The 12,260-nt window shown below is 34.2% G+C and overlaps 1 protein-coding gene across 1 annotated transcript; it reads right to left on the bottom strand.

Moving 5' to 3' along the window:
- Positions 1-8,132: 8,132 nt before the first annotated feature.
- On the bottom strand, positions 8,133-8,576 carry LOC120219007 (nuclear transcription factor Y subunit B-5-like). Its single transcript, XM_039215872.1, has one exon. The coding sequence runs from the start codon at positions 8,574-8,576 to the stop codon at positions 8,133-8,135; it is 444 nt and encodes a 147-aa protein (XP_039071803.1).
- Positions 8,577-12,260: the final 3,684 nt, after the last annotated feature.

Genomic DNA, 12,260 nt, shown 5'->3' on the forward strand with positions numbered 1-12,260 from the left:
GGAACACTAGGCTTACTAAAAACCTTCGAAATATGAGCCTTATATTTCCTGAAAACAGATGCCTACATATTCTAGTCAATATTTTCTTTCCCAACATTTTGCTTCAAATCCAAGTTAATTTGGAAACTTTCCATACGATAAGGTTGACCATCTGAAACTTCAGTAAGAGGAGATAATCTCGAACCCAAGATATTATTTCCTTGATTGGTATCTTTCCCACTGTTAGCTCATTGATTTTTGGTTGTTCTTCTTGAATTCTAACGTTGAGCAATCATCTAGGGACCAAAATCAGAAACTCCTGGATCTTTTGCTGCCAAAGGGGTCGTCTTACCGAAGGAAGTATCTTTCATTTGATCTCCGGTGGTCTCTGAAACAACCTTAGGGTTGATGTTTGAAGACATATCATTGGGTTTCAGAAAAAAATCACGGTGGCCAAACTTACCGCATCAGAAACAAATTAGTGGTAGTCATTCGTATTCAATGGGGTACCAACGACCATCCACTTAGATTTTCGGGACAAGAGATCGACCAAAATCAATCTCTACACAAACCCGCGTGAACCTTCCTTTAGAGGCATAGCTAGTGTGTGCATCCACCTTCAGAGCACAATCGAGGGTATTCCCCATATCAAAAAGCATCATCTCATTGTAATAATGGATAGGGAGTCCAGGGAAACGAATCCATACCGCGGTTGAATCTATAGACGTTGTCGAATGATCAAAATAAAAAAACCACTTACGAACTGTTAAGTAGTGGCAAATCGAAGGTCATCGACAGAAGAAAACTTGAAAAGAAAGTAACCTTCCCCGACGTCGATCAATTCATACTCAGTTTTAGGCATCCACATTTTGCGGATTCGTTCATCAAGTGCTTTAAGCCCTATATACTTACCAAGCAACTTCAAAATCAAGCAGTTGGTCCATCTAATCTGGAGATTGACTCTAAACTTGGCCGAAGTGGTGATCGAGGGCCATGACTCTTTACAGCTAACCGAAATCAGGCCATCATTTTCTCCGATAGGTCCAAACTCATCTGTTTCCTGAAATCTGTTTATCAAACTTTTCCCAAGAAGCATGTGTCGATAGGATAGTTTTCCCCTTCAGGTATTTTCACCGACGTCTGCGTTGGAACTGTTGCAGAAGACAGCTATCAGATAGATCAAAATCGCAACTGATAATTTGAGAAAATAAAAATGAAGATAAAAGAGACACAAAATTTACGTGGAAAACCCCTAAAAATATAGGGTAAAAACCACGGGCAACGGTAGAAGAATTTCACTATGAGAAAATAAGAATTACAACCTCTCTCGATCTACCAAGGAGAAAATAATAATAATTCTCTCTAGATAAAAAGGAGAAAACAACTCTCAAGAAACTCTCTAAAATCTCTCTAGTATTGGAAGAAAGCTAGAATGCTTTGGGATGGTTTTGAAGCTAAATGAGCTAGGGTATTTATAGTTGAAACTTAAGGACTAATCTTATAAATACCCTAAAGTTTAGTGACTAAAGTTTATAATTTACCCATTTAATTTTCAAACATTATTGCACCTAATTTTTACATTGTTGTACCTAATTTTGACATTGCAATATTAGGTGCCTAACTTGAACCAATTTTCTGCCGCCCAAGCTTTGATATTTCAACAATCTCCCACTTAAAGATTTGATTGGAACAATCATATCTTCACACCATTATTTCTACCTTGTACCATCATGTTGCTTACGTCTCTGACAGGCCACAAGAGGATCGACACCAGGTAAATTTATCAGCGTTGATCGCCTTCGTCATGAAATCTGCTATGTTGTCTTTGGTATGGATCTTCTGTATATCTACCGTTCCTTCTTCCACCTTTTCACGAATGAAATGGTACTGAACTCGTATGTGCTTAGTCCTTGAATGAAATGCTGGATTCCTTGCTAGATGCAAGGCGCTTTGACTGTCACAAAACAGAGAGACATACTCTTGATTGTGCCCAAGCTCCTCCAATAGCATCTTCAACCAAATTGTTTCTTTACTGGCTTGTGTAGCTGCTACATATTCTGCCTCTGTTGTGGACGTAGCCACAACTGACTGCAATTTTGAAACCCAGCTTACAGCTCCACCAACAACTTTGAACACATATCATGTAGTAGATTTGCTTTTATCCAAATCCCCTGCATAGTCAGAATCTACATACCCATTAATTAGTAAGTTTGATCCTCCGTAACATAATGCAACATTTGAGGTCCCTTTGATGTATCTTAGGATCCTCTTTACTGTATTCCAATGCTCTTTGCCTGGATTCGCCATGTACCGACTAACCACTTCCACTGCTTGTGCAATGTCTGGTCTTGTGCATATCATAGCGAACATTAAATTTCCCACTGCTGATGCATACGGTACTCGAGACATCTCCATCCTCTCTTCTTCACTGCTAGGACTCATACTGGAGGATAATTTGAAGTTAATAGGAAGAGGGATAGAAATTGGCTTACAATCTTGCATGTTGAATTGTGACAAGATCTTCTTCAAGTAATTCTTTTGTGAAAGCCAAATCTTCCTATTACTTCTGTCTCGGTGAATTTGCATCCCTAGAATCTTGTTTGCTGATCCCAAGTCCTTCATTTCAAATTCCCTAGCCAGTTGTGCCTTCAATTCTTCAATATGATCTTTGTTGGGTCCTGCAACCAACATATCATCCACATACAACACCAAAATAACAAAATCGTTATCTCCAGACCTCTTGAAATAAGCACAAGGGTCTGCATTAAGTCTGTTGTATCCAAGGCACGTAATGAAAGAATCAAATCTCTTGTACCAACACCTCGGCACCTGCTTTAGACCGTAAAGAGATTTGTTCAACCTGCAAACCAATTTATTCTTTTCTTTTTCTTCAAAACCTTCAGGCTGGAGCATATACATTTCTTCTTCAAGATTTCCATGAAGAAAAGCTGTTTTAACATCTAGCTGCTCTAGATGTAAGTCCAATGTAGCACACATTGCCAAAACTACTCAAATTGTTGTTAGTCGAACCACAGGAGAAAATATTTCATTGAAATCAATACCTTCTTTTTGAGCATATCCTTTGACCACCAGTCTTGCACGATACTTCTAAACTTGATCGTCACCATTTTGCTTGATTTTGAAGACTCATTTGTTACCAATTGGCTTTCTTCCTTGTGGTAGTGGCACAAGGTCCCATGTATTATTTTTATGAAGGGCTTCAATTTTTTCTTGCATCGCCATCATCCACAGTGAAGCATCTGAGTTGTTTATTGCCTCCTGGTATGTTGATGGCTCACCGTCCTTTGTTAAAAGGCAGTATGCAATATTACCTTCTATAATATAATCTGAGTGCCAATTGGGACGTCTTCTCACACGATCTGATTGACGAGTTGTTGGAGCTTCAGAACTCTCTGGTTCTTGTTCATCATGTGCTGGTTCTGCTTCAGAAGAATCTCATTCTTCAAACTCTTTTTCCACATGTATCTGAGTAGTCTCTGACTTTTCAGCGCTATCATCGTCTTCTTTTCTTTGTAGTTTATCTTCTACAAAGATAACATCCCTGCTAATGATCACTTTGCGGGCAGTGGGATCCCACAAGCGATACCCCTTTACTCCATCAGCATACCCCAAGAATTTGCATTTCCTGGATTTTGGATCCAGCTTTGAAATTTCTTGGGAGTTGTATATCATATACACAATACTTCCAAATACATGGAGGTTTGAATAATCAGCTGGTTTACCATTCCACATCTCCATTGGTGTCTTCAGCTCTATTGCAGTTGATGGAGCTCGATTCACCAAATAACAGTTGGTATTGACTGCTTCTGCCCAGAATGATTTTTCTAGGCATGCATCCCTCAACATTGCTCTTGTTCTTTCTAACAAGGTTCTGTTCATCCGCTCTGCCACTCTATTTTGTTGAGGAGTATTCGCCACTGTGAACTGTCTTTTGATGCCTTCTTTCCTGCAAAAGTCATCAAATTCTTCACTTGTGTATTCTCCTCCATTATCTGTTCTGAAACACTTGATTTTATTTTCAGAATCAAGTTCCACCCGCGCTTTGAAGTTTTTGAAAGCTGAAAACACATCGGACTTCTTCTTAATAGGGTACACCCAACATCTCCTGGAGTAGTCATCAATAAATGAGACAAAATATTTTGCTCCGCCTAGGGATGTAACTGGTGCTTGCCATACGTCAGAGTGAACCAGTTCTAGAACACTTTTGCCTCTAGAATTTGATGTGTTGAATTTCAACCGGTGCTGCTTACTTGTTATGCAATGCTCACATAAAGTAAGTGAAACCTTTGTTAAGCCTGGAAGTAGCTTTTGCTCCACAAGGACTTTCATTCCTTGTTCTGACATGTGTCCAAGTTTCTTATGCCATAGCATTGCAGAATCTGAACTACATGAGGCAACAGAGGCTTCTGCTTCTAGCAATGTCTCTCACTTCAGCATGTACAAGTTTGCAGCTATCTTTTCACCTTTCAGCACCACAAGCGCTCCACGTAACACTTTCATGATTCCTTTTCGTGTTTCAATCTTGCTAGCATTATTATCCAACAATCCGTAGGATAATAAATTTTTCTTTAGACCTTTCACGTGCCGCACATCTCGAACAACTTTAATTGTTCCATCATACATCTTCAATTTGATGGTTCTCACACTAACGATCTCTAAGGCATGATCATTGCAACTATACACAGATCCTCCTGAGACATGTTCATAATGATAGAACCATTCTCTTCTTGAGGTCATGTGATATGTTGCTCCCGAATCAATGAGCCATATATCTGCAAATCGTTTTCTTCATTCCACGGTGGTTGACGCTTCACAGCATAGAGCATCTCCATCATCTGAAGTATTTACGGTATTGCCTTGTGGATTGGAGTTTTTATTTAGACTCCAACAATCCTTCTTCAAGTGACCATTCTTTCCACAGTTGTAACACTTTAAATTCTTCTTGCTTCTCGACTTCGATCTACCATGTTTGTGACTGCTGCTTTGGCCACGTTCTGTTGATCTCCCTCTCATCGTTGTCATCGTTGTCAACGCTTCTGCTTGTTGCAGATTTACTTGTCTGTCTTCCTTGTTTTTGCGCCGATTTTCTTCTTGTAGAACAGCAGTTGCAACGTCATCGAAGACTAGACTGGTGACATTACTGTTTGTCAAGTTGATGATGAGTTGATCATATGAATCCGGTAGACTTTGAAGTAGAAGTTCAGCACGTTCTTGTTCTCCTATTTTACAGCTTAAGGATGTAAGCTGAGAAAATAAAGTGTTCAGTGTATTTAAGTGCTCCGTCACTGAAGTAGATTCTGGCATACGGAGAGTGTACAATTTTCTCTTAAAGAAAATTTTATTATGCAACGATATGGCCTCGTACAGTTTGGTGAGATGATCACATATCTCCTTAGCTGTCTTCTTCTCATCGATACTTGACAATACTTCATCTGCTAATGCTAGATGAAAGTTTGCCATAGCATTTCCGTCCATTTCGATCCATTTGTTGTCGTTTGTGAAATCTACTGGCCTTTCGTTGATAGCTGCTAGACAACCGTCTTTCCTCAGGATGGCCTTCATCTTTAATTTCCACAATGAGAAATTTCTCCCATTGAACTTTTCAATATCAAATTTCGTTGCCATTGCTTCGTTTACGGATAGCTCCCACTATTTCACTATCGTGAATAGTTCTCTGGAACGTTCAAAGAATGGGTAATAACTTCTTACTTTCTTATGTTGGAGGATCCACCTTTTGGTGGCAACCACAAAGACAATAAGCAGATATTACACACTCTAATCTAGCTCTGATACCAATTGTTGCAGAAGACGGCTATCGGATAGAGAAAAATCGCAACTGATAATTTGAGAAAATAAAAATGAAGATAAAAGAGACAAAATTTACGTGGAAAACCCCTAAAAAATATAGGGTAAAAACCACGGGCAACGGTAGAAGAATTTCACTATGAGAAAATATGAATTACAACCTCTCTCGATCTACCAAGGAGAAAACAATAATAATTCTCTCTAGATAAAAAGGAGAAAACAACTCTCAAGAAACTCTCTAAAATCTCTCTAGTATTGGAAGAAAGCTAGAATGCTTTGGGATGGTTTTGAAGCTAAATGAGCTAGGATATTTATAGTTGAAACTTAAGGACTAATCTTATAAATACCCTAAAGTTTAGTGACTAAAGTTTATAATTTACCCATTTAATTTTCAAACATTATTGCACCTAATTTTGACATTGTTACACCTAATTTTGATATTGCAATATTAGGTGCCTAACTTGAACCAATTTTCTGCCGCCCAAGCTTTGACATTTCAACAGGAACCTCCTCCATGTTAATCTCAGAGATGGATGCCGTTGCCTCATCAGAAGAGGCTTTGATCTTCTTTTTACTTCTCGTCAGGATATCAAGTCCCTGTTAAGAGCATTCTTCGGTCATTATCTCGTTATAATTTTCAATTAAAATATTATTCTCACTCTTAAAATTTTATAAGATTACCTCTCTAATATAAAATATTGCCTGTAAACACACAGGCTACATAAAATATTTGCATGAACAGAGAAAAGTGTCTGGCATGGCATCTTTGAATGCGTATGAAAGATTCCATTGCTTGGTGTGTCATGGTGACACCATCAACATTAAATATATGTATGTATGTATATATATAGTCAAATTTGAATCTCCAACTTTATGGCCTTCCTTCAAATTGTAAAAAAAAAAAAAATTCGGAATATAATTTCGAGATTCGAATTTTATCATTTATATTATCGTAAAAACAAAATGCATGTTGGAGATTTCGGTGTGAATGCTTTCCTTCTATGTTGAAATAAAATATATACTCTGTGCTTTGGACATGGGAGATTCCCTGAATATTCAATCTGTACATACATGAAATGATTGCAGGATATTTTCTTGTGAATATCAGCTGTATGATCCTACTGAAGCCCATGATATACATACATACATACATACATACATACCACCATATATGATATATACATACTCTGAAAACCCTAGAAGCTTCTGAGGCGAAGACTTAGGAAGTCATTGTTTTAGGATTTGAACAGATCGAGCCAAATGATGATACACTATATGTATATATATGTGTATCTGCTGGAAATGGAGGCTCCATTCTCCCTAGTTCTCTACAATGAGTTACAAAACCCAACTCGATTCGAAAAAAAAAAGGATTTTTTTTCAATTTGATTTTACACTAAAAGACTTGACTCGAACTTAATTTGTAATTTTAAAAACTATAACCGACTAAAAAATAAATTTGAGTTGAGTTGTAAAATTAGACCAGAATAACTTGTATACTTCGATTTTTTTAGTAATTAGTTGATTGAATTTTAAGTTTGAGTCGAGCACTTCAACTTTACATGATATATGTGTATTATCACATATAAAAAAATATAAAGAAATATAAATGTATATCCTATATAGTTATAGATCATTTAAATCAGAATCAATTAGTACCATAATATTATAGATATTTATAACAATTTAAACATAAACTCCAACAACTAGATTTAAAAAAAATTAAAAAAAATAGTTATAAAATAAGAATCGGCAATTCGTTTTGACTCGATCGAATAATCACTCGTATTCTAGCCTACCAAAAGTGTTAGGTTAAAAAAAAAGGAGATAACTCGGATTCGAATATTGAAAAATATAAACATAAATTGTAAAAACGACATAAAAATTGTTAAAGAAAGACCCTAACCCTAAATACATGTAAGTCCACATAAACTAATTAGCTATATCTGGTAGTGTTGATTCGGGGTGTTTGACATGGAGACATCATTGACTAAATTGATGCAGAAAAACTAGCTCTGAATCTCAAGATTAACCCAGATTCAATATATATATGTTATTCGAATTCAGATGTAAGTATTAGATACAAAAATATTCAGATTTCTCCAAGTTTCTTCTACATACAAAATGAATTTCCTCTCCTAATTCCCAAAAGATTGATTTCTTTAGCTGTATGATTAATGAAAAATTGCAGAAATGGAGTGAAAACATGAACTAAAAAGCCATATCTCAAAGAAAAAGGATTAAAAATAAAAACAACCCAAATCAAATCTTTGATGATTGATGTTATATATCATGGTTAAACTCTAAACAAACAGTTTAAGTTCATCTCAATCAAGAGGCCTAAAGTTAGAATCTTTACTACTGCTACCAGTGAAGCTGAACTTCAATGGATATCGTTCGTCGTCTTCTTTATCTTTCGTCTGATTCGCTGCCGCTTTCTCGCCTTCGAGCTCTCTAAACTTACGCAAGTACCATTTCAACGGCACTTCATAGTCGTCGAAGCCTAGCGCCGCCAAGGTCCAGCAAATATCGTCGCCGTTGACGGTCTTTCGCCGCTCTTTTCTGCATTTCTGGGAGGCTTCGCTGGTGACGAAGCCAATGAACTCCGACACGCATTCTTGCATGGTTTCCTTCGCTTCTTTCGAGATTTTGGCGTTCTGGGGAACGATTTGCTTCATTATTCGACCCACGTTGGCTATGGGGAGCAACCGGTCTTGTTCCTTGGTGCCGACATCGTGGTCGTTCGGAGCTCCGATGATGTTTTCGGACATTGGAGAAATAAACCTTACTTTTGTTTTCGCTGCTGCTCAAGGTCAAAAGGTTAGTTGTATATGGATGGATGGATGAATGTATAGGATTATTTCTTTCTCGATATCGATGTGACATGTGATGAACCTGATCATCCAGTTGGGATCAATATACTGGGACCATGTCTGCAGACTCAAAGTCCACAGGTGAAATTGTATGTCTTGTATTATGAAATATTACCGAATTTAGTCCATATAAGTCAAAAAGTTCAAAATTTCATGATTTTCAAAAGTAATTTTAATGTAAAAAATTTACAATACTTAATTCAAATTTTCTTTATATATTTTTTATTAATACACTGTAATTTTTTTATTAATATACTGTAAAATTTAATTTATACAAATATATTTATTTTAATATTTATAAGTTTTATTTAAGCTTTGAAGTTTAGGGTTTAAGATTTTAGTATTTAAAATTTAGGATTTAAGGTTTAGAGTTTATAATATAGAGTTTTAGAGTTTGGATTTTAATATTTTAAATTAAAATAAACAGATTATGTAGAAGAAAATTATTCACTGTAAAAAAGATAATTATAAATGGAATTCAAAAGACATTCACGTATTTTTAAAGTTTTAATCAAAACCATTCATTTATATTTACCTAATGATATTAAATCAACACGAATCAAGTGAGCTATGTGATAAAAGAATTGTTGTTATTCCTGAAAATCCGGGTTCGAACACTATAGGTGCCTGGAGTGTGAGCTTCAATGTCAAAAGACTGAGAGTCATCTTTGAACAGATATTGCCTTGTACTTACCACATTTTAATAAAAAAATAATACTAAATTAGAACTCTTTAAGTGATCTCAGTAGCTAAAAAAAGTTATTCTCCCTAAAAATCTTGAATTCGAGGAACTGTATTTATAAAGTGCGTACTCGTTATCAATATATAATAAAAAATTTCAATATATAAACTAGGGTAGTAAATGAGACGAGACGAGACATATCGCGAGCTACTCGAGATCGACTCGATCAAGGCTCGATAAATATTCGGATCGAATGGACTCGACTCAAGCTCGAGCTCTACTCGAGTTCTTAATGAGCTGAAACGAGTTGAAACGAGCTACTTGATATTCAACTCGAAAAGCTCGTGAGCAGCTCAAAAATATAATATATTAAGATTTTTTTAAAAATAAATTATTAATAATATTAACATTTATGTATTGATTTTTTTAAATACAATAAGATTTTCATGTATTTAAGGTTCAGATTCGAGTTCAAGTTTGAGGCTTCAATCGAGTTAAGTTTAAGAATTTTTTTTTCATTTCGAGCTACTCACGAGCTTCAGCTCAGGATTTCGAGTTCGAGTCGAACTTGAAAATTTTAAGCTCGTGAGTTTTCGAGTTGAGTCGAGCTCCATTTCAGAGTTTTCGAGTCGAGTCGAGCTCAGCAATACTCGAACTTGACTCGGCTCGTTTAAACCCCTATTCAAACAACACAGACTATTAAAAAAACTTAAAACATAATAAAATTCAAAACTTTTATATAATATAATTAATATATATACACACACGTAGGAAAGGAAACATAAGAAAATACAATGAATATTCTTGATAAACTTGCTAGCATTAAAGCCATAAATTAAGTTCAAAAACCAAAGTTGATCAACTCTATAGGATGATATGTAGTCTATGTATACATATAAACAAAGGAATATTATAATATAAGGTATAGCCACTACTTTCTTCATTGAGTAATATTTTTTAGGGTTTAGGGTTTAGGGTTTAGAGTTTAAGGTTTAGGATTTAGGGTTTAGAGTTTAAGGTTTAGGATTTAGGATTTGTCATGCAATGGTCCATAAAACAAATGTATTAATTATTTAAATCTTCTTTTTTGAAAATGATCATCCAGCTCAGTTGATAGAGCACAAGGTTCTTAACCTTGGGGTCGTGGGATCGAGTCCCACGGAAGGCAGCCTACTATCCTACCTCCCCCTTACTCCATCACATATAAAAATAAGGGTCAGCTAATTTTAGTCATTCTCTGAGTCAAAGTGATTTCTTAAGACTCAAGCCACCTTCGGGGAAATGCACGTTGGTGGAAAGTTTTTTTATATATAAAATATTTTTGAAATTTTCATATAATTAAACAATTAAAATACTATGATGATGATATACATGAAGGTGTAAAAGATATATTACTGTCAAATTTTATTATTTATAAGCATATAATGTTTTAAACATTATTGTAATATATAAAAAAATATAAATATATGAAACAGATATTTAATCAAGAACAAGTCGAATGGAGTTGGTTAATTATTTTTTTTTAAAAAAAATTTCAAATGTTTTATATAATTTTAATATTTAATATTTTTATATTATTAACTAGGTTCATATCTTTAAAATTTTATAATTTAGTCACATAAGTTTCCAACATTAAAATTTCAATTTGAATATTGATAATTCAACCCTCTTTTTAACTGCTCTAGTTAGTAGGTAGGATAAGTAATAAGTCGTTAATTTTTTATTAACCAAAGACGTCTTTTTAAAAAGAAGTTAGTTTTAAAAAGAAATTAACACTGTAATTAAAGTGTTTATTATTTTGAATTATGTGGTTTTCCATAAAACCTGTGTGCTTTGGTGGTTTGGATATTTCCTTAATATTGTGATAAAATTATTTTTAAAAAATAATTTTAAATCTTAAAGCATAATATTTTACATTGAATTTGTTATGTTTACGTATTTTAACATACAATTAAATATAAAATAAGTACCTAAACTATAGTGCTTTTTAGGAATATGCGAGTAAATTATTTTTTGAATGATCATGTTGTCTAACATTATAAACGTTATCATTTTAGGTGTCTAAACCGTCAACGATATTAATTTCTTTCCTTAGGTGAAACATGTTAAAATCTGATAATTTCAAAATTTATTTTTTAAAAAATATTATATTATATTTATAAAAAATATAATTTCTCTTAAACTATAAAAAGCCCCCAAATCCTAGAATCTTAACCTTATCCCGTCGTTGTCTTTTCTGGTCATGACAATTGCCGCCGACGTAGTCCCTTCCATCCTCTTAGTCATACGTCGCCGTAGTTATCGTCGATTGACCGTTGGAATTGCGTGTGATCACAATTTTCTTCCTAGGATCCGTGCCGTATGACGCTAATCGTTTAATGATTAGTCGTTAATCCATTTCATTTCTTTATATTTATTCATCCATTTTTTTATCTTCTATTTTTTGTAAATGAGTTTTTTTTCTCGTATTTAATAATTTAATAAACTCAACTATCATATTTTGTTTATAAATTGCATATACTTAACTTATTTTATTAGATTTTCTATTAAATATATATTTTTTTTTATTAAAAATGCTAAATTCTCAAATAGGTGTCTAACATTTTTAGGGGTTGCTTATAAAAAGGTCTAACATTTTAAAACAACTGAATAAATATTTAATATTTTTAATGTACACAATAATGACTTTAACATTTCAAAACGATTGAATGGGTGCCTAACATTTTAAATATGCTCAAATAAGAGTCTAAATTTTTAAAAATAATATTTAATTGCACTTATTTGAGTAGATTCAAAAACATTAAACTCATATTTAAACATATTTAAAATGTCAGGCACTTAATTAGCCATTTTTAAATGTTCAATTGCATATTAAAAATTTTAGGACTCTGATCGTTTTG

Source organism: Hibiscus syriacus, unplaced genomic scaffold (genome assembly GCF_006381635.1).
Source record: "Hibiscus syriacus cultivar Baekdansim isolate YM2019G1 unplaced genomic scaffold, ASM638163v2 tig00000778_pilon, whole genome shotgun sequence".
NCBI classification, from domain to species: Eukaryota; Viridiplantae; Streptophyta; class Magnoliopsida; order Malvales; family Malvaceae; genus Hibiscus; species Hibiscus syriacus.

Coding starts and splice junctions, on each gene's coding strand:
- LOC120219007 (XM_039215872.1), bottom strand. CDS start 8,576: ATGTCCGAAAACATCATCGGAGCTCCGAACGACCACGATGTCGGCACC.